Source organism: Eumetopias jubatus, unplaced genomic scaffold, assembly GCF_037043125.1.
Source record: "Eumetopias jubatus isolate StellerSeaLion01/CBP00866 unplaced genomic scaffold, mEumJub1_p1.0 scaffold_9, whole genome shotgun sequence".
NCBI classification, from domain to species: Eukaryota; Metazoa; Chordata; class Mammalia; order Carnivora; family Otariidae; genus Eumetopias; species Eumetopias jubatus.
Window position 1 is genome coordinate 74901514 of NW_028274815.1, and position 27704 is coordinate 74929217.

Sequence of the window (27704 nt, forward strand, 5' to 3'; positions counted from 1 at the left end):
CCTCCTGCTGCTATTTGAGAAACCACCTCTCCCTTTGGGTCACCTGCTGAGTTCCGGTTGCCTCTGCCTCTGGACCCACCAGGATGACTCAGGGCTCAGCTTACCACCCCATCCTGTCTCCCAGCTCTTCTCCTGTGACTCAGGTGCCCAGATGTTCCCGGACAGTGCAGTTCCAGACTCTCCTCACCCAAGTCTTACTGTTAATAATACCTTAAGCAAACATCGCAAACAACACAGCCCACATTCTCACGGAGCGCCAGGGCCGAGGATCGAGTTCTGCCCCAGACAGAGGAGGTGAACAGCCACAGGAGGAGATGCGCCCTGGTGGAGGGGCAGGAGCTTTCCCTCGAGGGACAAGGGGATGTGTCATCATTCTGACGATTTGTCTCGGAGGGAGCCTCTGGGAAAGGAGCTCCACAGGATTATCCTTAAGCCAGGCCTTCAGGGAGCCACCCCTTTCCCCCGGAACTCAGGGGACCCCAGCCACTGCCTCACAAGGGATGCCACCCCCATCGCCACCAGCAGGCTCTGAAGGAGAGAGGGGCCTGTGATGGAACTCCTCACCCCCCTGCAAGGTGACTTCAGACGATAGAGATGACCAGCAAGCGCCCTCCAGTTCTCTCAGCCCCTCACCATCCTCACCTGTAAAATGGGGATAAGGATGCTGATGGCCAGGATGCTTAAAAGAAATAAGGCAGCAAAGGAACCCGGGACACAGCCTGCTGCCTCATGAGCAGTCGACTCAGGTTCCTTTCCTTCCTCCTTTGGCACCGTGTCTCATGTGAAGGGTTAAAGCTTGAGGCTCGTACCTGTGGCTTTAGGGTAGAAATGGACTGTGTCCCCAGGTTCCCCAGGGGTGAGATTAGTGAGCACCTGGCTGTCCCCAACCTGACCCGAGTCCCGAGTGGGGAGTCCAGTGTTTCCCTGAGTCTAGAGAAAGGGTGAAGCCTGGCACCAAGGGCAGAGTCCCACTCTGGGACGGAATGGCAATTAAAAACGAGAGCTGAGGGGCGCCTGGGTGGCTCAGTCATTAGGCATCTGCCTTCGGCTCAGGTCATGGTCCCAGGGTCCTGGGATCGAGCCCCGCATCGGGCTCCCTGCTCCGCGGGAAGCCTGCTTCTCCCTCTCCCACTCCCCCTGCTTGTGTTCCTGCTCTCGCTGTGTCTCTTTCTGTCAGATAAATAAATAAAATCTTTAAAAAAATAAAAAAGAAAAAAAATGAAAAAAAATGAGAGCTGAAAGTCCTCATCGCAAGAAAAAACAATTTGTAACTGTGTATGCATGGGGATGGATGTTAACTAGAGGTATTGTGATCCTTTTGCAACGTACACAGATACTGAATCATGATGTTGTACACCTGAAACTAATATAATGTTATTTGTCAGTTATACCTCAATAAAAAATAATGATGAGGGGTGCCTGGGTGGTTAAGCATCCAACTCTTGATTTCGGCTCAGTTCATGATCTTGGGGGTCATGGGATCAAGCCCTGCATCAGACTCCCTGCTCAGCGGGGAGTCTGCTTGTCCCTCTCCCTCTGCCCTTCCCTGCTCTCTCCTCTTAAATACATAAATAAATCCTTTAAAAAAAATAAGGATGAGACCTGGTCCCAGCCAAGGGGTCAATTTAGCAGCTGAGTCAGAGATCTAATCTCTGCAGAGTTACAGATGTCCTTGAAAAACAGCTATTTTGATTTTTGAAGTTTGGAGCCTCTTGAACCAAGCCCCTTCTTTCCGCTGAAGGTGAAGCCTGCATCTTCCCCTTGGCCACACGGTAAACGGAAGAAGGAGCAGGCACCAGGAGCCGGGATACAGAAGCCCAGAGGGAGGGTGGGGGATAGCCCATTGCCTGCTCTCATCCCAGGCTGGCCTGCCAGGCTTCCCCCACTCCAGGTGGACCCTGCTGTCACCAGCACCCTGGCTCCAAGGGCCTGCAGATACCCTGTCTCTTGTCCTAGCAGGATTCGATCCCCATTTCTTCTTTTCTTCCAGCATCAAGTTAGAACCATCCTAAATGGACATATTGGGAAATAACAGGGTGTGCAGGATGTGTGTTGGGGGGGAGGACCCTGAAAACTTCAACAGCCGCGTATACTCAGCCCAGATGACTTCTTCTTCTAAGGCTAAAATACAAGTCACCTGCAGGCTGGGGTGGCCCCACGCACAGGGTGGGGGGACCTGCAAGTCCTCCCTCCTTATCTGTGAAAGCCCCCTTTCATCAGCTGATAAATAACTAAAATGTGGTATATCCATATACGGGATATTTTTCAGCCATAAAAAAGAATGAAGTATGAGACATGCTACAGAGTGGATGAATCTTGAAAACGTTATGCTAAATGAAAGAAACCACATACATGAGGCCATATATAGTATGATTCCCATTATCTGGAATGTCCAGAACAGGTACAACCATAGAGACAGACAGTGGATGTGTGGTTGCCAGGGGCCGGGGGTGGGGGGGCGAGGGGACCATGGGAGCGATTGCATATGGGGTTGAATGGGTACAGGTTTCTTTTTGGGGTGATGAGAATGTTCCAGAACTAGACAGTGGTGATGGCTACACATCATAAATGTACTAAATGCTAATGAACTGTACACTTTAAAATGGTTTAAATGGTGAATTTTATGTTATGTGTCTTTTTGCCACCATTTTCTAAAAAACAAAACCTTTTCAGGCCTTGAATATTTCTTCCTCCAGTTCTATCCTTCTGACCCTTCCCCCATTTAAGAAGAAGAGTTCAAGGGACGCCTGCGTGGCTCAGTTGGTTGAGCATCTGCCTTAAGCTCAGGTCATGATCCCAGAGTCCCAAGGATCGAGCCCCGTGCTGGACTCCCCGTTCAGCGGGGAATCTGCTTCTCCCTCTGACCCTCCCCCATCTCATGCTCTCTCTCTCTCTCTCTCTCAAATAAATAAATAAAATCTTTTAAGAAAAGAAGAAGAGGTCCAGAGCCCATGTGAGTGAAAAAGGAAATTTTAAGCTGGCCAAAGGACAGCCCCACAGGGCCTTGACTGAGGCTGTATCACCCTCAGACCTACCATCCTGGACTAAGAATGAGAAGAAAAAAACCCAGCCTCTTGTCCACTGCAGGGCTTCATCCTCACCCATCTCCCAGCCCAGCCTGCCAGCACCAAGCTTTCCAGGTGGTCCCCAACCAGGGAGCAGAGGAAGCTGATCCACCATGTCTTAAGCCCATCTTCTTCCAGAAATTCTGACTCCTGTCACAGAAGGGCAGGCAGGATGGAGTCCAGGCTCAAGGCATCCAACAACTGTATGGAGGTTCACCTGTAAGACCACAAGGCTGGTCTGGACAGCCCCCTCCATGCCGACTAGGCCCACTGCTGGAGTTGGCACAGATCACCGCAGAAGGCCTGGATCTCCTCCCTCCTTGGAGATAACCTGGAACTTCATGAGACAGCACACTCAGTTTGGGGTGGACCAAACTTGGTCCGGGAGCCAGCCAGCCCAAACCACCATGACATGCCCAGGAGAAACCGACACGGGGCTTGGATATGCCAGGGAAGAGAAAGGGTGTTTGGAGACAGGGGCCCGGGCCTGGGCACTCTTCCAGCTGGATGGCAGGAAGACATCCAGAAAGATACATTTTCCCAGATGCCCCTGTGGCTCCTCTCACCCCTAATGCCAGGAGCCAAGATTTATCTGCCTTCTCCAGCTTGTGTGGAAATCAAGACTCCAGGCCCTGGCGCTATCCAGGATGCCACCAGCTTTGCTGCACTGGCCCTGTGACTCTGGTCCACAGCCTTCCTGTGGACTTGACCCTTCGTGGTTTATGCACTTCCATGATTCACAGTCCAACTCTTCCAACTCACTCTCCCGCCATGAACCTCTTTATCCTTAGAATATACACATTCAACACAACGGACCCCATTCGCTTTCCCAAAACCTTTGGGGTGAGATGTGTTCGGGGATTCAGAATTTTGGAGATTTCGGGAAAGTACATACAATGGTATCTGTAGTACATGTTACTCAGTACCACCCCAGAGGGGACAGAGCAGTACCTGTAATCAAGCACATTAATATTTCCACAGCGAAACATCTGATATCCCTGCCAAGTGGGATAAATGAGGGCTATAAATAGCTTCACATCAGTTTAGCTCAGGTTTCGCTGCCAAATTGTTTTGGCAGCAAATATAACAAACAAGCCCAAACAAAGCTTTCAGAATTCTGGATTTGCAGAGAAGAGACTGGGGATCAGTATTTACACTGCATAAAGGAGAACAAGGCAAGCAAACTATCCTTAAGAGAATAAAAGGAAAAGATTCCTCCCGCCCACCCCCTGCCACCACCCTCCCTTCTGAGATCGCCTGGCATCAGAGCCCCACCTCCTTGAGGCAGTGTTCGGGACTCTGTAGAGTTACAGGCCACCTAACTAGCTATGTGCTTAAGGCCAGAGACTGAGCCATCCTAAGTCTTGGTTTCCTGATCTCTTGAAATGGGAAAGAAAATGATTCCAAAGGCTCCTTTTACGTCTGTCACTTTGTCATCCTACTCAATACATTAGCCAAAGCTGGCCATGTTGTTCAGAAAGAAGCAGTGCCTCCACCATCAGGGGCAGCCCAAGAAAACAGCTCAGCACCCAGTGCCCCTTCCCACCTGAGTGGAGGGGAGGGGTGAGTGCCAGGTGGGTATGTCTTCTCGCCACACCCGCCACCATGGTGGAAGCAGAGTCCCACACTTCACCTGTAAGAGACCTGGAGGCATCTGCAGGAGAAGGCAAGCCTTAGCAGGAGACCCATATGGCAAGTCCAGGTGGACAGCTCCCGGATCAAATCGTTAAGACAAAGCTAGACAGGTTAACCCAAATCCCACAGGTCAAGGTGGAGAGTCCTACAGGCGCAAGACCATGAATTTTGGTATAAAACAGGGCTTGGTCCATCGAAGGTCCCTTTAAGAGTAGAAAGAGGCGACCCTGGGGTAAGAGGTGCTGGGAGAAATCAAGCGGGAAAGGAAAGGGCCTCAGGGCGAGTGCCTCTCGCATCCGCATCCCGCCGACACATCCTGAGCCCGCGGTGCAGAGAACTGGGCCGCTGCGCGCCACCGCCGCAAGGTGGCAGCAAAAACCCGCCAATGGCCCGCAGCGCGCTGCCTCCCGCCTGGACCTGACTTTACTCTTTGCCTGGGCGTGCACCTCGAGAGCAGAAGGGGTAACCCCTCCGACGGCGTGGACGGCTGGGTGCCTTGGCCAGACTCTCCCGGAGGCGGAAGAGGAGCCTTTCTCTGGTGTCCTGCTCATAAATGTTCTTAACCTGGTGTCTGGAAACTTCTCGAGGGACTCGGAACCTCGATTCCCTGACCCACTCCCCTCTTCTGCATTGCCCCCACCGTGTCACCCCCCTGGGGGAATGGATCCAATTCTCCCTCCGCCATCCCTGCTCGCTCTGCAGACAGGGTCAAGTCCAGGAACAGAGCTTTCCCACTCACAGCTCAGGCGAGGACGTGAGAGCGAGTCTGGAAGCTGAGACTTCCCGGTCTTGCTCCCTGACACCTGTCACACCCAGCCACACACTCTCCGTAGACGCGTGCGGGCGCCGAAACTCAATCGCACCGACTCGCCGGGGTCACGAGGAGCAGACGTGAGAGGTCGCAAGGTGCACTGGAAGAATCTCGGGACTTGGCGCGGAGAAAACTTGAGTTCGACTCGCTCCATTTCTCCGGGTCTCTAAACCCGAGTTCGCGTCCAATAACGAGATGGCTAAGCTGCCTGGATGCTCAGGAGCCGATGCCTCCTCGGTTGTCCAAGCGCCGCTGGAGCCTGGAAAGCCTTCCTTAATGTCCCAAAGGCTCAAACGGAACACCCTGGCGCGGGGCTGCCTCCCTTCCCAGGAGCCCGCGACGGGGAGGACACGGAAACAGTTTGCAGGAGGCTGCGTGCCTGGAAGTCGCGCTAAGACTAAGACTCCCTAGCCGCACCGAGAGGCGTCCGGGTCCCGGGTGCCTTGTTTCATCTCTGACCTTCGGGGACCCCTCGCGTGGGTCACACTCCCATTCACCTAGGATGCTGGTCTCCTCCGGTCACTCCAGCTACTCCTCGAGGACCCTTCAGGCCTGGGACCCTGAGACTCGAGCTTTCCCCCTTGCCCCCTTCCCGTAGCCCACTTGCAAAGGGTGTTATTGAGCAGCCAGCAGAACTAAAGCAGAAAGTGGGGGACACGGGAGGAGACCTGGCCATACTGGACTCCGTGCTGGGTAGGGGATGGGTTTCCCAACAAGGTGCACTAGTCTGATTGACTCTTGGGATCCACCAACAGACCCCTCCAAGGAACCCATGTGAACCTTAGGAGAGGCTGAAGGGCATGATGCTTCTGGAGGAACTGGAGGTCAGAGGATGAGATCTGGAACCAAGTCACAGATCCATGAAGTCATGTCATCAGGGGGCCCATAGGTCTTCAACTGGTCAAGGTTTTCCCCACTCCTCCTCGGGAATGTCTTTAACTGGTTTTGCAGCCTTATTAGCTCAATCCCCCTTCACTTCTTGCCTGCTCTTTGGAAATAGCCTCCTAACCCGCCTTCCTGTCTACAGCCTCACTCCCTCCAGCCCAAGTTCTGAAGCAGAGCTCTGGATACAACCGCTTTAGCTCTCCATAAAGCCACATCTGGCTCCCCAGGGCCCACGGGATCCAGGCCACACAACTTGCCAGACCTTGTAGCTGACCCCCAGTCACCCAGCTCTCAGACTCCATTACCAGCCTACTTAGGCACCAGGCACCAGCCACACTGCTCTGCTCTGGAATCCAAACCTCCATGCCTTTGCTCCCTCTGTTCCAGCCTGGAATCTCCTCCAAGCAATCCAATTCATCTTCCTGGTCAAAGCCACCTCTTCCGAGAAGCCCTTCCTGTTCCCCACCCCCAAAGTTGTAATTAATCTTGAAGTTCCCACTCTCCCAAATACTCTGTATGCAACTACAATGGATTTGTTGTTTTTCAGTGATGACGTTGACCATCCACTGGACTATGAATAACTTGAGGGCAAGGCTTCACCTACCCCCTCTGTTCTTATTTTTGGACTAGGTTGGATGTATTCATACCCACAAGCACACATCCGGTCTGGACACTGTCCCCACCCCCCGCGCCCCCCACCCCGGGGCACAGGTGCTGGTAGATGTGTCTTGAGGTCCTGAAATCAGTATTTCTCCTGCTTCTCATGGGAATGGGTACAGCAGTGTCACTGCTTACTCAACAAAGTTAACATACACGTACACTTCACACTCAAATACACACCGTGGAGTCCCGTGCCACTGGGAGGAGTTGGTGGTGTAAGTGGGGCTCAGTCCCAATCCGGGAGAGGAGCCCGGTGAGATCTCTACTCATCCTCTGGGCTTCAGAGGAATGCCCGCGTGTAGTGTGGCTCCTTGCCTAGGGCGGCTCTCGGGTCCAGTCCCTGTGGGAGGTGCGTTTTGGTTGGTGCCAAATGCTCGCGAAGTCCGCGTGGAGGAGCGAGCGAGAACGTGCGCCCAGACAGGCAGAGCCTGAGGCGGCCGCTCCCCGCCCTTTCCCACTCCCTTCTCTCGAATTTGCCTCATCTTGCGCGCTCAAAAACAGGATCTTAGGAAAGTATTCGCTCGGCTACAGGGAGCGCACGGGCGAGAACGACTGGAGGGGGGCACCGGACGTACAGCTACGGCATAGTGAATGAAGGTGGGGGCCGGCTGTGTGACAGTGACCAAGTCACGGCCCTCTCTGAGCTTCGCTTTCCTCTTCGCGTGTCCTCAGAGCCGCCTCCAGCTCAGAGACGCCAGTGGGGGCCGCGGCCTGGATTCCATCCGCCCACAGGTGCACGTGTGTCTGTCGGTCCGTCCTTCTCCCAGGCCCGCCCGGCCCTGCCGAGCCAGTGAGCCCCGGACGCGGTAGGGGCAGGCGGGAGGCAGCGGCGCGGGGCGCGAGCTGCAGAGCCAGAGGCGCGCACGCCCGTAATTAGCAGAGCGATCAGTCATTAAGAGGCCCTGCTAAGAATTTCTGTTTAATAATGGTCGCAAATTAGTTATAATGGTAAATAGTCATCTCCAAATCCAACAAACTAAAGCCATTGCTGTCCTGGAAGGGCTCCAGGCCGCCCCCAGGCACAGGCCCGGCTAGCGCCCGGGGCGGCCCAGCACCGCGGGGAACCTGGTGGGGAAAGGCGGCGCGGAAAGAGGAGCGGGGAATCCGGCCAGGGGAGGCTGGGGCTTTGGCCACAGCGCCTCCCAGCGGCCTGAAAGAAGAAAGACGGAGTTCGAGCCTGGGAAGCGGGGACAAAGGCCCAGCGCCAGAGCGCCGCGGAGGCCGGGGCGGGGGGCGGGGGGAGGGGGCGGAGCGGGGACCCGGGGAGCGCACACCCACCGAGCCGAGTCGGCCTCCTCCCAGACCCCCGCCCCAGGGGCCTGCCTCCCACACACACAGCCCGGCTCTCGCTCACCTTGGGGCCTTGCCGCGGCCCTTCAGACATGTTTAGGTTCCTGGACCGCCCACACTCTCCGGTCTTCACCTCCAGGGGTCCAAGAACTCATCCTTGGCCCCAAGCCTCACCTTTTCCAAGGGGAGAAGAGCAGCCGGTATTTCCTGATCTAGAGCGACCCCAGCCCCACTGCCATCTCCATCCCCCCGCAGAGAGGCTCTCCCCGCCCCCGCCCCTCCCCGGCCCGGGCGGTGCAAGAGCAACCCGAGGAAACACAGGCAGATGTGGCTTTCCCTGTGCCTTCCTTTCTTGCTGGCCCATTCTGTAAAGTCCTCAGTGTCTGAAGGGTTACACTCCTGCAGCTGAAGGCCCTTTCCTTTTCCAAAAAGAGTGTGTGTAAAAGGTGAAAGTCATGGGCTTCTCTGTACAAAGTGGAGAGAGATCGCTAGGAGTGCACACGGGCCTCTCTGTTCTGTGCAGAGGGATGCTGGACCAGTGTCTACTGTGCGAGGCGGTGTGTGCATGTGTGGAGGGGGGCTGTGTGTGTCATTGTGAGTGAAGTCGCACGTGGGGGTCTCTGAGAGTGCAGGGGTGGGGGTGGGGGAGGCTGTTGTGGAATGCAGACAGGGTATGTTCCGGGTTGGCCTCTTCTGGGCAGAGGGAGCTGCCTGTGCCCCCCAGCCCCCAGGGAAGAGGACATTCTGCCCCCACCTCACACACTTGCAACACTCGGCTCACTTCCCAGGTCCCACCTGCCGTCAGCCAGTGTGCTCCCCGGGGCACTTTCCTGGAGACCAAATTTGTCCCTGTGCTTGTAGCCAGCACCCTCTCCCCAAGCAGGCTTGGCTTTCCCCCTGCTTGAGCCCGGGAAGTAGCTGCCCCCCCCCCCATTTTCACTCACCCTTCCTATTCCTGTCCTTCCCAGTTTGGGTCTCAACCCTGCTCTCCTTTCTCTCTCTTCCTTCTCCTTTTGCTTTTATCCCTTCTCTATGATTTCTCTCCCTCTTCTATATCCTCCCTTACCTCCTTGCTCAGCAAAACAAATGCCCCTGAGCTTTTTGGGGTGGATTATAAAATGGAGACCCCCCATTTCCTGACTACTCCCAAGATTAGCCATGTTTCCCTGAAGGTGCTTATCTAGTTCTCTGCCTATCTTCTTTGGAGCCCCAGCCTCCTGGTGTGTGTGTGTGTGTGTGTGTGTGTGCGCTGGGAGTGGGTGAGGTTGGGCTAATGGGTGGCCTCCAAGTGCCTAGAGTCAGGCAATGTGGTTTGGTGTTTGAAGTGCCTCTGGGGGCCATTTCTATTATATCTTTGGGTTGGCTCACGCATGCCGTGTGTCTGAAGGCTTCCTCTGCATATCCTCTGTGTGTTTGTTTTGGTAGATGGGTAGCGGCTGTGTTCTCCACCTGTATTTATTGCTTATCTGCTCCCTTCCTTGTATGCAAACTTCTGGCAAGCCCCAGTCAATATATATAGCAGGCGCCACACTAAATGTTGATTGGTGCTAATGCCGTTTTATGCAGGCGTGTGTTTCTTTTTCAGTGTGCATAGCTCTGTAGACGGTGCAATTGTGAGATGGGGCACGTCTGTGTGTGCATCTGTGCAATTTGGAGAGTATGTCCCCTAGAGAGTGTGCCTGCAGGAGAGAGGGAAGATGGTGTGTTCTTGTGTTTGTGTCTGAGGACCGATGTAGAATCTATAAAGAGGAAATCAGAAAGGGGCCCTATGTTGTGTCAGGAAGGAGGTCTATGGGTGCTGGGAAACTGCTCTGGGGGCAGGTGGGTGTATAAGGGAAAGGCCTATATTGGGTTTCCGATGAAATGGCCCGGGGGTGAGGTGTGTGCGTAACATGTGAGTTGAGGGGCATATTTGTGTCGATAATTGAGAGTGCGTGCGTGTGTGTGTGTGTGTGGTGCAGCCTCTGTCAGCCTGGCTGTGCCTGCCTGCTCCGGCGGAGCCCAGCCCGACACTGCAGAGCTCAATCAGCCGCTGCATGAATACACTCGAATGGAAAGTTGTGCTCAGCTGACCGGAGAAATCGGAGCCGGCTAGCACTGCCCCCCTCCTCCCCGGCTCCCTCCTGCCCTTCCTCGGGACAGAGGGCTGCCCAGCCTACACACAGGGACGGAGGAGACACCACTCAGCTGGGGCTGGAAGGGCCCAGGGTGGTGGAGAGTTGGGTGGGCCTGAGCTCCGAGGACCTGGGGGCTGCGCGTCCCAGAGGGCTGGGCATCTCATCCCCAGTGCCTGGGCATGCAGGGGATTGGTGAGGGGCCCGGAAAAGACCCTGAAGCCGCAGCTGGTGCTCCAGGGGACAGCCACACAAAGACCTAGGCAGGGACCTAGATGGCCATGGAGGCACAGAAAGACAGGGAGAGGGAGAAGAGACGGAGTCATCCCCTGCTTGGGGAGGCCAAGTGCACCCAAGGTGCCTCCGGTCTGAGCCTGGGCTTCGAGCTCCAGGGACTGTAGTGATGGGCTAGGTCTCGAGTGTGCCAGGCTGGTCAGTTCTCCTTTCAAAAGAAGCTGAGAGAGTCCCTCTGCTGCCACAGCCTTCAGCAGGGTTCACGTCCCGCCCCAACTTGGCCCACCCAGGCCTGGGCCTGGCCCTCCCATCACCTCACTGGAGCCCTCCCCACATCCAAGGTCGCTGGCCCCACCCCCTCCCACCTGAGTCCCAGCCTGAACCAGTCAGGCTCCTATGCCTCCGGTCCCACTATTGATCAGCGTCCCCACCCCACATCGTGGCAGCTTCCAGGTCATTTCATTTTAATCAGCTGTATGTCTCACTTGAGATAATTAACCGTGTTGGTGCTGGGCAGTCAATTCTGCAGGATTCGAAGAGGGCAAGAAGAAGGCCAGGGAGGGGTCTCGGGGGCCAGAGCTCCGGGTGGGGAGAGGAGTGCAAGGAAAGAGGTGAGTAGACCGGAAGGGGTAGATTGGCCTTTCTGACCTCAGGCAGGGCAGCTTCTAGGGGCTAATGACTTGGGCACAGATTTTTCCAGCTTTGCTTCCCATTCTGTGGCTTCAGGTTTCCCATGCAAATCCTGGATTGCCATCGTTTTTCTTTGAGGGAGGCAGGAATGAAGAGACTCTCCCCAGATACGCTGCTCTTCTTCAGGCCCCTTATCCCCTGGAGTAGACAGCCTAGGTACGCAGAGGCCTACATGCACAGAGAAGACTCCAAGCTCTCCTGCTGGGGCACCAGGCTGAAGTGCACTGCACATGCACGGGGCAGGGGTGCACGGAGGGTGGTGTGTGCCTGTGCTCAAGCAACACCAGAAGGAGGGGAATTGACCCATGGGCTGCCCTGGGGCTGGACAGAGAGGGTGGATGGTTAGTGGTGAGGCCTGCTTACCCAGCCTGACAAGGCTCACGAGAATGCCCATACCAGTATACACATTCTCCCCAAGACACAGCCCACAGCATTCCCAGGCTGTGGGGGGCTGTGCACAGTGGCTGAGCTGGCTTTCCTGCCAACAGGGGCTTCCGCCAGGCCTCACCCTTGGGCTCTGCCCTGGCTGCCCCTGGGATGTTGACTGTCTTGGCCAGAGCTTTGAGGGACCCAGAAAGAGAACGGGCAGGCAGCCCATACAAGGAGAGATCTGGCTGGAAAGGGGCCTCTTTTCTCTCACTCCCATGTTTAAAGGGGCAGGGGCCAAATCCAATGTAATATCCTCAGTGATAGGGGTAAAGGGCAAGCCAAAGAGCCCAACTCCCCTCTGCCCTCTGGTCAAAGCATACCCACTGTGACCCCCTGGCCCCCATTCCTTAAAGGCAGAGGATGGTCAGTTAGGGCTGGGTAGCCTGGGAGTCATATCTGTGGGTTGAGTAGAACAAGGGAATCCACCAGAATGAAGACCCACAAAACACATGTCCACGACACAGAAAGGCCCTGTACACACAGCACCATATGGTGGTACCTAACTACTTCTTGCCGAACTAGGTAAATATAAACTGCCCACGCTACACACAAATACCTACCATATAGGCGATATAAAAGAACACACATACTGGACACACACTGATGCACTATACACACGTATATCAAACATCACACACACACACACACACACACACACATCCCTTTATACGAAGACTTTGAATTGCATGGTGGAAGCCCAGCATTCGGAATTACATACATCCACACCCCTCACCACCAGCACTCATACCTCTCCAGCAAGGAGTCTGGAGGTAAGGTCAGAAAGTGCAGAGCAGAGTTTTGGTATTTGTACAGACCTGAGTAGAAATAGGAGATGAAAGAGAGTGATAGGTGACAGATAGCAAGACAGGCAGGTAGCAGGCTGGTGACATCCAACCAGAATCTAGGCCCCCAAAGCTGAAGGTTACTATGGAGTCTGATGGCCTGTTTTCTGCAGTGGAGAGAGAGGAATGGGTACTGGATACTCCAAACTTGCTTTCTTTCTCGGGTACGTTGATGGAAGGAGGCATTTTAGCTCAGCGAGTTTGTCTTCTGTCCCCATACAAAAAGGCATCTGCTCCCTAGTTCACCAGTCAAACCCCCTCCAGGAGTCACCGGCCAGCAGTGCCAGCCCATCCTTCCACCCGTCCATTCTAGTTAGTCAGTTGGGTAGTGTCCATCCAGAACCTCTATACGCTGTCTGAGGCAACCCCTTCTTTGGATTTCAGGCCCAGGTTCTGGGGCAAGTATGAACCAGACATTTTAAAATGCAGGTAGAGGACAGAGCCCGTCATCCCAGGCATCATTCTGGACACCAGAGCAGAGGCTCCACCTGGGTAGAAGCCAGCAGGCCCTTCCCCAAATTCCTGCCACCTAGGTCAAATGTTGCCTGAAATGTGGCATCATGAGGAATGCTTCCCAAGGCAGTCAGAATGCAGAGATTCTTGACACTGTGTGCCAGGCCTCAGAACTTGGAAGCTCTCGAGGTCATCTGCATGCCCTGGATCTAAGGAAGGATGTACACAGAAACCTTCCCCTCCAGGCAAGCTCGCCCTGGGTACACAAGGCCCCACTTGCATGCACAGGGCACCTCTGGGCCTGGCAGCCTTTCTGCCTGGCCAGGCCCTGTGTAAACCCCATGGCGAGACTGGGGATGGGGACAAAAGGAAATCGGAAATCAAAATTAGTTTGGAACCGGCGAGAAATTCCATGCACGTTTCTCCCTAATCCTCCTCCCTTTGGAAATTGGACTTTCAAGTGAAGGCAAGTTTTCTGAAATTACCTCTTTGACTCTTCGGGCTCAGGCCGGCCTGGCCCAGAGTGGCAGAGGCGCGGCCAGCCACGCCATCACAGGGAACTGTGGGGGGCCTGGGCAGGGCAGGGAGGCCTGGGGCCAGTGGGAACCTGGTTAGCAAAAGGTGGTGAGTTTTTTGGTTTTCATTTTCAAGTGTCAGCCAGCTCTGAAAATGTCTTAGGGACTGGAGCCACTCCAGTTGATCCCAAAAGATGGGAAGAAATTTCAAGGAGACAAATCGAGATCCGTAAGGCAAGTCATACAGTCACACAGCCGCGAACACCAGTGGCGAGAAGGTCCATCCCGACTGTAGGCCCTATACTCCTCGGACTACCTCCTCCTTTGCTCTCTCCACCCTCCCTATCCTGGCTACGCTTGCCCCCAGCTCCACCCTGCAAAAAGAAGACAAAACCTGTCAGTTCTGCTCTGGATAGGTGGATGGTCGGTTTGGTGACCTTGTGTGTTTACCTTTAAGAAAAAAACACCCCACAAATAACAACAGCAACTGAAAGATGCCAAACACACCCCCAAAGATCCACAAGGGCCGCCGCAGGCTCTAATTCCCGTGGATCTCAGCCTGGCATCTCCTTCTGAGGAAACTGGCTGTAGCCCCCCTCCCCCTGCGCCCTCTGAGGCTTTCGTTCCGGATTTGGCTTCAGTTCTCCTCAGAAAGGCCTTTTCCCATCTTCCCCCCACTTCCACCCCCACCACCTCCAAGAAAAAGCTCCTACCCAGCCTTAAAATTCTGCCCCAGCTCGCGTGGCGTAGTTGGCGTGGAAGTGAAGGCCGGGCGCTGCACCCAGGGCCGCGGGCCCGGGGCGGACAAAAACACCAGTCTCCGGGAGTGATAAGAAAATGGAGAATACTGTATTTGCTTTAGAAAGTTTTTACATATAGATAAACACGCAGTTAAGATAACAGTAAAAGCGCCCTACGGGGAGTGAGAGATATCTCCAAAGCAGCTAAGAAATACTTGAAATAGCTTTTGCATAAGAATACTACGGTCTCACTCTCCGCTTCCGCTAGCGACGGGGTCCCTCTTCCTAACCCAGCCCGCCACGCCACGCCTTGACTGCCAAGTCGACGCCAGGAACACCGAGTGGGAGGGGAGCCCCAAAAAGGAAAGAGACAGGTGAGCGGGGAGGCAGGAAGGGGGGGGGAAGAGAATGAAAAAGGAAAAGGAGAAAAAGCAATATCATATACAGGCAATTTCTACACATATATTACAAACTGGGAAAATGACCGATCATTAAGATATACATAATTCATATAAAATTTTGAAATAAAAATAAAAATCTGTTACAGTCATAACTATTCTTTTTCCACATTTATAACCAGTACCCACACAGGCAGTGACAGAGTGGAGAGAAAAAGGTGCTTACGAAGAAAATGATTGTCTGCTGAACAAAAAACAGAAGATTGCATCTTGTTTGACCAATACTTGGACTTAAAAACAGAGAAAGAAAGAAGAGCGAGAGAGGAAAAAAGAGAGCGAGCAACAAAAGGCGAGAAACATTTGCTATTTCCCTCTCGAGGAGTTCTTTTTTTTTTTTTAACAAATTCTGAACGGAGATGGCGGTTTTATTTTTTTTTCTCTTTTTTTGTCTGTTTGGCTTTTGTCGTCTTGTCGTCATGATGGTGGTCGGTTTTTGTATAGTCGACTCTTTTTAAATCATTTTAAACTAGAGAGAATATTTTCCCAGATACAAATAAATCGTCATGCAGGTGGGGTGCCGGGTCCGTGGGAACCGAAAGGAGAAGCCGTGCTTGTCCTAGAAAGTATACAACTGTCACCTCTTTTATGTTTTCTGCCCGCAACATCAGCGTTTGTAACTGTCTGTTGGCGTCGCGGTCCTTTGGGGTGGCCGTGGTGGTAGATGGTGGTTGGGGTTGCTGCTAGTTTGCGTTTCATTTGTTATTTTTCTTGGTTTTTATATATTTTGGGCCGGGGTGGAAGTGTGTGTGTACGTGTGTGTGTGTGTGTATGATTGTGTATCCTGATTTCGGTTTGTTCTGGGGAGGGACGAGGAAGAAGAGGAAGAGGAGGAGGAGGGAAGGAGGGGGAGGAGGGGGAGGGGGGAGGAGGGCGGCCTTGGCTATCATACATCACATTCCGAGTCGCTGGAGGTTACCGAGAGGATGGAGGTGCCGGTGTCCGCGCGCTCCGTCAGGCTGGACACGCTGGTGGTGGGGCTGGCCGCCGTGGACGGCGACTCTGCCGAGCCGTGCGTGGGGCAGCCGGGCTCGGCCAGCGAACGCATGCCGCTCGGTCCGATGGCCTGGTGTTGAAGCCTGCGGGAGACAGAGAGCGGCACCAGCCCTGACACAGCGGCTCCTCCACGGGCTGCGTCAAGCCGCCTCCCCGCGCCCGTGCCCGCGGCCCGCCGATGCTCCCCAGCCTTCCCAACCGCGCGCCCTTTGCCACCACCCCCGACTTGGCTCTCTGCGCTCCTCCCCCCCGCCCTCCCCGCGCCTCCAAGCACCCGACTGCTCAGTGAATGCCGCAGAGCCCCCCCTCTCCCCCAGCGCGGGTCTTGGCTCTCTTCTCTCCTTCCCGGGGCTCTCTGGAGCTTCCCAAGGCTTCCCAGTTCGGAGCCGACCTCCGAGGAGAGGTAGAACCCGAGGCCGGCCGCCTGGGGAGGCCTGGGAGTACAGCGCCGGGCGCCGCGTCCCAAAGCAGCACAAGTCCGCGAGGGACAGGGTGCTTCTTCCTCCCCGGCCCCTTGGGACTCTTCAGACTGAACCGGCTGCCGGGGAGCGGTGGGGCTCCGCAGTGGCCCCTGCCCCAGCTCCCCCCGAACACACCCGGAGCTGCGGGCGCAGCCTCTCCTGAGTAGGACCCGCTGGCTTTGCTCTCGGGATCCCTGTGCTGAGCGCAGGAGCAGGGGAAGAGAGAACCGAGAAGCCGGAAGCAGAAAAAGTGGGGAAGAGGTGCAAGAGAGAAAGGAGAGAAGGCGGCAGGATGTGTGTGTGGGGGGCTGTACAGAGCCATCTCCGGGGGGGCCCCTTTGCAGTACCAGGCAGCCGCTGCCCGAACCTAGAGTCTCTGAGTTCCTACAAGGAGGCCTTCCCCGGCCCGGGCACTCCCCCTCTCAGGCGAAAAACTGGCTCCACACGTAAAGGTGAGAGGGCCCGGGGCTCAGGCCTGGGCCACCTAAACGCGAACACACTCACTCACTCCGGGGGCTCAGCCCTGGCCTCCAGCCCCTGGCAGCTGTCAGCAGTTGGGGCCCTGCTCCCTGCGGTGCACCAGGCCCAGGGCCTCTGCTGGCTAGGTAGGGACACAGGCTCCTTGCCGGGGTTTTCACCCCACTTCCTCCCTTCCCCCTTCCCTCCTCTTTCCCTCGGGTTATGTTTCTCCCTACCTTCCCCAGGCCCAAGTGGGCTGACTGGTCAAGTCCAGGCAACTTTGTGACTTTGTGGCCAACGTGCTGGCAGTGGGGCTGCTCCTGGTGGCTTCCCAAGTTAGTGGACCAAGGGGATGCTCCTTGATGGGGGCAGGAGGGCGAGCACCTGTGTGCACGTGCACACACGCACACACGCGCACACACACACGCACAAGGCCTCTCCACTCCCCGCCTGGTTGTCCGGCTCCCGGGCAGGCAATCTGCAATGCTGAGGGCAAGAGGCCTGCTCCACGGTGGCCACCGACCTTTTTCCCTTTGTGGCAGAGACCCAGGTTCGGTTTCCTTTCCGTGACATTGTGGATTCTTCCCCAGGTTTTTGCGGTGCATAGAAATAAGAACCAGATGGCAAGGACGGCTTTCCTTCCTTCCCTGTCGGTAGGCTCCCGAGGAGTGCGGAGCTAGGGGCGGGCTGCGGAGGTGGCACGGGTGCAGCGCAGGGCTAGGGCTCCCAGGGCTGGGACCAGGGGCTGTGGGCACTCAGGACCTCACACACACACACACACACACACACACACACACATTCTCTCTCTCTCTCTCTCTCTCTCTCTCTCTCTCTCTCTCTCTCTCCACCCTGCCGAAAGCCCCTCTCGGACAAAGTAGTCAAGAATCCCACTGCCCCGTCCCTCTTCTGCGCCTCAGGGCAAGCGGAAACTTTCTCCAACTGGCCAGGGGGTCGCGGCTTCTCGCGCGCTCGGCAGCCATCGGCACCCTGCCCCATTCGCCCCCATTCCCACCCCTCTCTCCCTCCCCGGCTCCAGAGACGGTAGCCAGGCCGCGGGCCCGCCACTGACCTGTTCTTGGCCGCCGCGGCGCGGTCGCGCTGCCTCCGGTTCTTAAACCAGTTGCCTACTTGTGTGGGAGTGAGGCCGGTGGCCTGCGCCAGTTCGCGTTTCTTGCTGGGGTTGGGGTAGGGGTCCTGCAGGTACCACTCCCGCAGCAGGCTCCGAGTCCGCTCCTTGAAGCAATGCGTCTTCTGCTCGCCGTCCCAGATGGTGCGCGGCAGCGGGAACTTCTTGCGCACGCGGTACTTGTCCACCGGGCCGAGCGGGCGGCCGCGCAGCTTCTCGGCCTCCTGGTAGTGCGCCTCGAGCCACATGGCCTGCAGCTTGCCGTGAGACTCCTTGGTGAACTTGTGGTTCTCCAGGATGTGGTAGAGGTCGCGGAAGTTGCCCGTGTGGAAGGCGACCACGGCGCGCGCGCGCAGGATCGACTCGTGCTTGTTGATGGCCTCGCACGCCCCGGGGGCCACGGGCAGCGACCAGAGGAAGCGGCCCAGCCGCTCGATGTCGCCCGTCTCCTCCAGCGTCTCGCAGACGCTGGCCACCTGCTCCGGCGAGAAGTTGAGGGTGGGCAGCTGGAACATGGACAACTCTTCCGGGGGGGCCCTGGAGCCGCCGCCGCCGCCGCCGCCGCCGCCGCCTGCTCCGCCAGCACCGCCGCCTCCCGCGCCGTTCCCGCCGCCGCCGCCCGCGCCGTTCCCGCCGCCGCTACTCGCCAGAAGTAGGGAGCGGTGATGAGGCTCGGCGAAGTTTGGCAACAAGAAGTGGGAGGAATAGAGGTCTAGGGGGGAGCGGAATACCATGGACTGACCTGAGAGGAGAGGAGAAAATTCAGGGAGAGGAAGAGAGAGGGGAGGAAGAGGAGGAGAGGGGCGATGAGGACCGGGAGGAGGGAGAGGAGAGGGGGGAGGAGGAGAAGGAAAGGAGGGGGGAGCAGGAGGAGGAGGAGGGGGAGGAGGAAGGGCGTAAGGGACACCCACACCCCACACACATCCACACACACACACGCCCGCGCAGCCACATAGAGAGGGAGGAAGGAAAGCGGCCCGGTGCGCGCGCGCAGAGAGAGACCCCGAGACAGAGAGAGGGAGAGGGGGAGAGAGAGAGAGAGAGAGAAGAGCGAGAGCCAACCACCGCCGAGTCAAGATTCAGCGATTCCACAGCAATCGCCCTAATGACAACAGCCTCATAATATCTCCCCTAAATCCACAGTGAGTGCAGCATTGAAACATTTTGTTTCGCTTTTCTATTGGTCTGCGGCGTGTCGTTGTGGCGTTGCCACGGCAACCGCTGCCAATCACTGTCAGCCCTGCCAATCAATACCGAGAACGTAAGGACGGTTTTACCACTTAGCCAGAGTAGGGGGGAGGGGGAGAGGGAGGAGAGGGGGAGAAGGGGGAGAAAGAGATTTTTTTTTTAATCTTTGCAACTCTTAATCTCGCCACTTCCCCCTCTTTATCTCTCTCTCTCTCTCTCTCTCTCTTTCTCTCTCTGTACCCGCTCTCTCTCTCTATCTTTTCCCTCTTTCCCAAAGAAGTTGATCCAGAAATTCAAAAGGCCATGGACGGAGAGTTGTTGAATGGGATGAGCAATTAAAGGGGGGATTTTGTCGGGAAGTAAGAGGCTCCCCACGCCCGAAGGCCTAAGGCCAGCCCTCAAGGAGAGGCCGAGGGCCGGCCAGACAGGCACAGTTTGCACATGGTGTGCACGTTGGGCCTCCTCTTTCTGCCTATGTGAGCACTAATAGTGGCCAGGAAGAAAGAAGAGATGAGATCATGGGGCCCACCACAAGCTGACCCTGTCTGCTGCTCCCGGGATCTGGGATTCGGGGAGCATCTGAAGCCTGGGAGCCAGAGCCCAGGACTTAGGGTGTCCGAAGCGCTCTGGTCTCCCCCAGGCACGACCATCGGCCACATTTACCCCAATTTCATCTGCATTGGATTCCACCGGCTTCTCTTTACTCTGCCCCTGGTCAAGGAGCCTTGATTTCCCTGGTTGACCTGTGTTGTAAAATACCAGTACAAATAACAACAGTACACTTCGTTTTATATTGAAAAGCAAGCCACTTCTTTGTTTCCCCCCAGACTTCAGCTGTGTCCCCCTGGGAGCTGAGAAGTCTGGAACCCTCTGGAGCCCCCTGACAAGCCCGCTACTGTACTCCTCCTCCGAGATCTGGACCTGACTACCAGCCCCAGAAGGACACTCAAACTTCGGAGGCTTCCCCCAAAGAATCGGATAGGCCTGAACATTGCGTGTTTGCTCATATTCTAAAGAAAAAAATAATAAAACAAGTTTATCTAAGCAAAGTAACATGACAAACCTAAAACAGACCCCCAAAGGCCCATAGAATAGAGAGAGCCCTCCCTCCCTCTCGCCACTGCAACCCTCCCCTGACCCAGGGCCGGTATGGGTATTTATTCTAAGGTATGTTGCTTTTAAGAAGATGTAATCAGCATCTTTAGCCGGGCCTCCCTTTGTGAGGCTTCTGTAACTATGGAAGTGTGATTTACGCAGATTTGTCGGGGTCAGAGACGTCTTTCCCCTGAGCACTGTGTATATTTAGACAGGACTCGGTTTGGTGTTAAAAAGTGTATATTTTGAATGAGTTCACACACAGTAGCCAACAATGCCCACATTGTCGGCCCGTGTACAACGCGTATTGAAACGCAGCGTCCAGACTTCAACTAATCTGCCCTCAATAAAGCTGAAATAATTATCCTAAGCTGCCTTTCCAGAAGAAAAATCATTGAGGAATTCAAAACTCTTTAAAAAAAAAAAAAGATCTTTTCTACATTCCGATGCAGATCTGGGGGCAAGGCGCCGAGTCCACACCACTTTGGAGATCTCAATGAGGAAGGAGAGAAAGAGATTGAGAGAGAATTTAAATGGGAAACCTAACGTGACTGGGGCTGTGAGTGTCCCACCCCTAAACCCAAGCTCGGGCCCTGCTTAGGCCTTGACTCCCGCAGAGCCAGGCCTCCTGGGCAGAGAAGTGCAAGCTAGGACGGAGGCTCTACTCTGGCAAGGAGGCTCTGGGCTGGGCGAGGGGGCCGCTACCCGCCCGCTCCGCCCCTGGCAGCCGAGGGTCGGCAGTCCTAAACCCAATGACTGAGGCAGGGAAATATTCGCTCAAAGGGAAGACCCGCCAAGACCCACTTCGGGTGATCTCTCCCCTCCAAGTAGCTTGCTCCCAACCGTGAGTCCTTTTCCGTTCAGCTTCGAAGCTCTGGGCGGTCGTTCACAGCGGGCCCAGAAAGAGCCCTAAGGTTGGGACACAAAAACAGACGCTTCATCTTTTCTTCCCGATCCCTTTCTCTCGTAGGGGAAGGATTATAGGCTGAGGGGTGGGAGGGGGAAGGGGCAGGAGGAGGAAGCGGGGGAGGAAGGAATGAAAAAGGGGAGGGAGTGGGTATTGTGCCGCGTGTGGGGGGAGAATTCCTACGGGTGGGTTTCCGAATATTGTGTTCAACTTTTTGAAAGCAGCTCGTGACCCCGAAACTGCATCCCCTGGAGCCGAGGACCCAGGCGCCGGGCGGGCGGGTGAACCCAGCCAGTCCCCTCCCCGTCCCCACAACCCCCGCCTCCGGGTGGGGGCGACCCGGCCTCTCCCCGCCGCTGCCTGGCCAGCCCCGGAGGGAGGCTGGGCAGGTGCCACGGGCTCTGCCGAAAGTACTGAAATCGAAAACCGTCGCCACTCAAGGAGAATTGAGGCAAGTGGGGCCGCGACTCAGCTCGGCGACACCCTGCCCCCAGCCTCGGCCGGGGCTCCTGCCGACGCGCCGCACCCCGCCTGCTGGGCTGGCGGCCGCGACTCGGGAGTGCAAAAGCCGGGCGGAGGGCGGCTGCGAGGCGCGCAGCTTTGTGCGCTGGGACAGGGCCGGGCGCCGCGGGGCGGGCGGCCAACCCCGGGCTGTCAGAGGCTCCCCGCAGAACCGAGCTCCGCGCCGCCCAGGGAGCCCATCTCGCGGCCCCGCGACCGCCAGCGCCTCTCGGCTCTGGCCCGAAGCACGACGCCCGCAGCCGGGAGCCCGTAAGTTGAAAGTCCCGAGAGCTGGGCGGGGGCGGAGAGGCGGGGCGGCCGGTCTTCGGCGAGGATGGCTGGACGAGCTCCCGGTGGAGCTGGGAGCGCAGGCTCCGTGGGGTCCGGGTCTAGGAGTGCTGGTCGTGTGGGGGAGGGGGCTATGAAGCACCAAAGCTTCCCCTCCCAAATTCCCAGGCTCTGGGAGGGGCATAGGAGCAGAAGGACCTCGGGTTCCAGGGCCCAGGCGCCTTTCCCGCCGCTCTGGGGGCTCGAGGCAGTGGGCAGCTGAGGAAAGGGAGCTGAGCCTGGGGAACATCTGGAGGGGTGGCGCCCAGGGGGGCGCCAGCAATCAGGGTCCCTCAGAGCGTGGAGATTGGGATGAATGGGTCAGCCCGCGGGGCCTGTAGGTCTCCCCTGCCCTCTGGCCGTTCAGACTCCCGGATCTGGGACTTGGAGCCCGTACAGGCCGAGGTCACAAAATTGCCACCACCGTCTCTGCTTTAATCCTGGCCCAGGCAACCGGCAGGACCGCGTGCAGGTGGTGCGGGGAGAAAGGGCGTTTGGGCTGGCAAGTGTCTTTCTCGTACTAGGACCTACTGGGCATTTATTTACAAAATCAGCCCCAACCCCTGCAGTCTCAACTCCACCAGGAGAGGTGCCTGAGAGACTCACTCCTTGCTTGGCGTTGCCGGGAAGCCAAGAGGTCCGCAAGCCTCCCGGCTGGAGCAACTGCACCCACTCCGCCTTGCTCAGCTCCGTGAGGCCGGTTTGTCCTGGGGGGCAACGGCCCTTCCGGCCCCCAGGACTTCGGGAGGCGCGGGCTGGTCTGGTGACCCGTGGCTTGGGCCTCCCCACAAGCTCCAAACTGAGGCGCTCGGCGCCGGCAGCGGAGAGGGCGCAGGGGAGTGAAGCACGTAGGCGGGGAGGCCGCGAAGCCCTTCAAGGACCCCGATTACTTTCCTTTGAATGAAAAACAACAACAACAACAACAACTGCTCCCTCCCTGCGCCCCCGCCCCCCGCCTTAGCCTCCGGGGACCCGCGAGCTCGGAGCAATTGTCGCCCGGGACAGTAAACACAGCTCAGTTGCCTCAACTTTCTCCACACATAAAAGTTCCTGGCGTGCGGGGAAATTTGAATATTTGATCAGCCCCTTTGAGTGACCCTCATTAGCTTGGCGCCCTGCTAAGGCCCCGGCATTGCAAGAAAGCTGCTGGGCCCGGCATTTGTATGCCTTGTTAGCGCCGCTTAATGAAGCTGCCCCAACGGCTCAAAGGCGGCCTCCGGGGCCGACGCTGCGCACCTCTCGGCACCCCACTCTGCCTAATGAGCCCCACCGCCCGCAGAAGGCCCCTCCACCCCCCACATCCTCAAACAAGAGAAGTTTGGCTCTGTCTTGGGCCACCGCACCTCCCACTGCCAGGCCCAGGAGAGTGGGCACAAACCGTTCCCAGCTGGCTGTGCTGACCCAGCCCCAAGAGAGAGAGGTGGGAGACTTCGGGGTTGTGAGTGATAGGGGCTGGGAAGGAGACTTGTGGCCTCAGGTTCTAGTCCAGGGAGTGCACTACCAACCTCTCCCAAAAGGGCCAATTTCAGATCATTTACCCCACCCAGTTCCTTAAAGATAGTATCTGGACTGGTGTTGGGGTGGCAGAGGGCAGATGTCCAGGGGAGGCTCAGTTTTCCATCCTCCTCCCTATCCGAGTTCCTTTGCGCTCCACTGCCCAGGAGACGGGCTACTTCTTTGCAGAGATCCCTGTGGGACAGCCAGAACTGGTGTGCTAGGGCTTGAATTTGGGAAGGGGTGGACACACTCAACTCCTCAAACTATCATTGCCCTTCCATCCCAGACCCCAAACAGTCCAACTCCGTTGGCACTAGGCAAGGCAACGTGCTCTAGCCTACCTTGTCCCAGTTCCCCTGCCCCAGAAAACCAAGCCTTCTCAGATCTCTCTTTAATCATGCTTCCAGTCCTTGAGACTCTTAAAGAAAGCATTTAAGCAGGGCCACCCTGTACAGGACCTCCTGGCTGCTAGGGCAAGATGAGACTAAAACAGGCTTGAGGAGAAGGAAGAGAGGGAGAACTCTGTAAGTTAGGGGGACCAAAGCCACCAGCTACTTCCCATTTTCTCAGTGGGGCAAGTGACATGGTTGGCCAGCAAATCTAAGGAGCCCAGTTAGAAGTTGTTTTTCAGCCCTCTGAAAAAGGAGTAGACTCCTTCTCTGTTTCTTCTCTCCTCCCGTGCCCATTTCCCTGGACAGCTGTCACTCAAGGTCCCTCCCTACACACCCAGCTTTTGGGCTTTTAAGGGTTACTTTTGGGGTTGAGAAGCAGGCTTCTCCCAGATCCACGTTCTGGGCCTTCTGGAGGTGCCCCCTATCACAAGCCCATAATCCCTCAAAAACACAGCAGGCTGGCCAGGTTGGTAACTTCAGGACCCCATTCCAGGGTGGCCACCTCTAGAAATGCGTGGCACCCAGCCAGCCCTCACCCTCTGCCAAAAGGCCAGCGAGGCGCTGGGATAGGAGAGCCTTCTGAGTCCCCCTGGTCTGCTCCTCTTCCCTTTCTTTCCCCAAGCTCAACTGGTATGCCCCGCCCCATTTCCCATCCCGGGACCCCCTAATTCAAGCCCAAACTGACGATCTTTAGGGATCATCTCTGCACTGGGCAAGACGGTGCCTGGGCCTTGATCCATCTAAAGGGCAAAGGTAGGAGCAGGCGAGCGAGGAATGAACGATGTTGGAGAGAAAGTGGACCTGAAGCGGGGGGGGGGGGGGGGGGCGGGGGGTAAAACTCAGCCCTATGGCCCTAAGGCCAGGCCCACCAACTGCTCAGGGGAGGAGGTGAAGGGAGGGGGCTAGGAGTCCGCAGGCTTGGGTCGGGGCAGCAGGGACCTAAGGCGTCGGCGTGGGGGGCTAGATCCAGAGGAGAGGGGCGGGGAGGCGGGGGTCGGGGGAGCGCGCAGGACGGACGGGGAGGGGGGGGAGGTACGGCTCTTTAAGAGCCACACGGCTGGCTGGAGAAGCGCGCGGCCCGGTGCTGGTAGCGCATTGACCCCGAAGGGGATTTAGCGGGAAGGGAGCGGCCAGGCTCCGGTGGCTTTGTCCGGGGGCGACCAGAGAGGCCGAGGCACAAGAATAAGGAGCGACCGCGTCATGAAAGGCCGCGCTGAGGCGGCGCTGCTGCGGCTCTTGACTTCTGAGCAGGGCTTAGAAAGCTGGTCCCGGCTTAAGCCGAACGGCCGGCGCTGGGCCCTGAGCGCCGAGTCCGCGGGCTCAGAGCCCCCGGCCTCGGAGTGGTGGGATGAGGGGGGGAACAGGCGTAGCGGGGGACCTGGCAAAGCTGCTTTTTGCTCTACAGCCGCCTAACTCTAGCGCAGAGCTGCTAGCCTAACTGGCAGCGCCAGGGGAAGGCCAGAGAAAGAATTTTCTTTTTCCAACTTCGGCTTTTGATTTTGTGTGTCCACTTCGAGCAGCTCCGGAGCCGGCTGACCCCAAATGGATTCCCAACAGGTGGCCGGGTAAGTCCATTTAAAAATTCTGCTCCTCCATCCCGGCCTCCTTCCTTTTTCCCTACCAGGTTCCCCCCTGGCCTCCCCGAATTCCCTGTGCTCCTTCCTCAGGTGAAGGTGGGGAAGGTGGTGGTGGTGGTGGTGGTGGTGGTGGTGGTGGTGGTGGTGGTGGTGAGAGGCGCCCTCTCCCTGGGGGTCCTCGGGCTCCCAGTTCCAGCCCAGGACTGCTGGCTGGCGGGCCCCGTGAAGTTCCACCCAGTACCCCTAGGTACCAATCACCCTTAGCTCCGTTGTGAGCCCTGATACCCCAAGGTGTGTGTGTGGCAGCGAGCGGGGGCGGGGGGGGGGACGGGGGAGGCTGGGTAGGGGAGGACGCGCCACAGCATCTCAAGAGCAGAGCCGACAGGAAGGGGGCGGGGGACCCCGTGGCCCGGTGGCCTTTGTGTGGGGGGTTACGGCAGAAACCCAACTATACACCCTCTTTTATGGGAGACCCGGGATCGGGCCCGGGGGAGCCTGCGCCAGCTGTACAATAGCCCGAAGGAGAGCTTCTTGGCAGCCCCGGGTGGGGGAGTTGGAGGGGGCGACCGGAGGGAGGAGGGGGAAGGGGAGAAAGGCAAAGGCAAGAAATCCCGGGCGTCCGAGTGAAAAGTCGGAAAATGTCCTCGGAGCGCGCGGGAAACAAGGGCGCGCGCGCTGGCGGGCGCACATCCTCCCTCTGTCACCCACGCTCACACACGCACTCACACCCACTCCGCACAGGTTGCCCACGCACGCGGTCCTTGCAAGTGCGGGGTCGCGAGCCTCAGCTCCCAAGCCGAGCAGCGAGCGGAGCAGCCCCCCTACTCCCCCCACTCCGCGGCTGTCAAGAGCCCTTCCGCCGGGCCACCGGTGCCCGGAGAATGACTGGGGGAGTTGGGAGGGCCCCCAGGGCTGCGGCTCAGGGAAGATCTTACCTGCGGAAAGGTAAGGGAAGCCGGGAGCAGGAAGCAGCGGCGGATAAATATTCATTAGGAAGTGTAAGTGTCTCCTTTTAAACCGCGCAGCGCGCGCTCTCGCTCCTCTCTCTCTTTCCCTCCCTCCCTCTGTCCTCTTCTGAGGCTCTCTCCCCCTCTCGCTCAGCCTCCCCCCCCCTTTCCTGCGAAATGCCGGGTGGATCCCAGTCTAGCTAACCTGTTGGGAAGCCTGAGCCCTGGGCAGCGCCTCCACAGCTGTTTGCCTTCGCTCTTGGGGCGCGCTTTCCCCATCCTCCCTCCCTCCTTTCGCCCAGCCCCTCACCCCTCCTAAATTACTACATCATTAGCTTTATTTTCCGGGGGGGGGGTGGTTGGTAACGGCGCAGCCCAACGCACCTCCCCAAAGCTGGGCGAAAAGCCGTTGCTATCTGAGTCTGCCCCAACTCCATCCCCGCTCCACATCCCCACCCCACAACCCCACCCAGTCTTCTTTCTTTTTTTCCCCTCCTGCCATCTCCACCTCCATCCTAGATCAACCTAACTACCCCATCCCCCTTTCCTTCGCCGCCACCAATCTGGATCCCCGGCTGGGTCTGCAGGTCCAACGCTCGCTGAGATTGGAACTTCAACCTGCATTGAGTGTGGGGGTAGCTCTCTGAGTCCCCTTTTCCCACGTAGGTTTTATAGCTTCACCCCGAGTGGGCACCTGGGCATCTTGGGCCTTAGGATCAAAACACGGGGCACACATTCAGGGCCTCACCCGCCAGGCCTCAGCTCCCTCCCCTCCGCCCCCCTGGGCCTTAGACCTTTGGCCGGGCCTGGGAGGCTGCGTGGAAGGTGGGGGGAGAGGTGGCCTCACTTTATGCGATTGGGCAGGAGAGACAGACCCACCGACTGATGGACTGACAATGGCCTTTTACGAACAAACTGACCTGAAGTTAGACGCAAGTCCGCATCTTTCTCCCTCACGCTCATGAGAAAACACATCAACAGGATTCCAGGAAGGCACCAGTCCCCGCACGCTCCATCTGAGAATCGCTTGCAGCCGCAGGCAAGCACGCACACACCCCCATCCCCACCCCCGCACGCCCCAGGCCAGCGCTTAGCGGGCCCCCGAAGGCGAGCGGGCTCGCAAAGCGGCTCCCAGCAGAGGTATATGTCGCTGGAATGATGCAGGACGACCTTGGCCACCCTTCTGCCCGCTCCAGCCCTCTAGGCCACTCCAAGGGCTCTAAGAGATGGCGTGGTCCTGGGTGCTTGGGGTGGCGAGGCCCCGCGCTCCCGCATTAGGCTGAGCTCCCAGAGCCGAGGTGGGGGCGGGAGGAGGGGCCGAGGGGGCGGGCCCAGACAAGTTCCCAGTTACAAATACGGCTGCTCTCCCGAGGCCTAAGTGGAGAGCTTCGCCCCCAAACACGCGTATCGCTC

At 57.3% G+C, this 27704-nt stretch overlaps 1 protein-coding gene across 2 annotated transcripts in view; it reads right to left on the reverse strand.

The window, feature by feature from the left end:
- Positions 1–26334, reverse strand: part of SIX3 (SIX homeobox 3) — a 35945-nt gene extending 9611 nt beyond the window's left edge. The window contains exons 1-4 of one of the 2 annotated variants that reach the window (XM_088026209.1): positions 26280–26334; positions 17804–18602; positions 15738–15897; positions 15288–15377 (exon numbers count right to left, since the gene is read on the reverse strand). In XM_088026209.1, the coding sequence (XP_087882335.1) occupies positions 15288–15377; positions 15738–15897; positions 17804–18602; positions 26280–26334 (1104 nt within the window). Of the gene's footprint in view, positions 1–15287; positions 15378–15737; positions 15898–17803; positions 18603–26279 lie in introns of those variants that run through there. The other variant, XM_028103756.2, reaches the window with a different exon arrangement.
- Positions 26335–27704: the final 1370 nt, after the last annotated feature.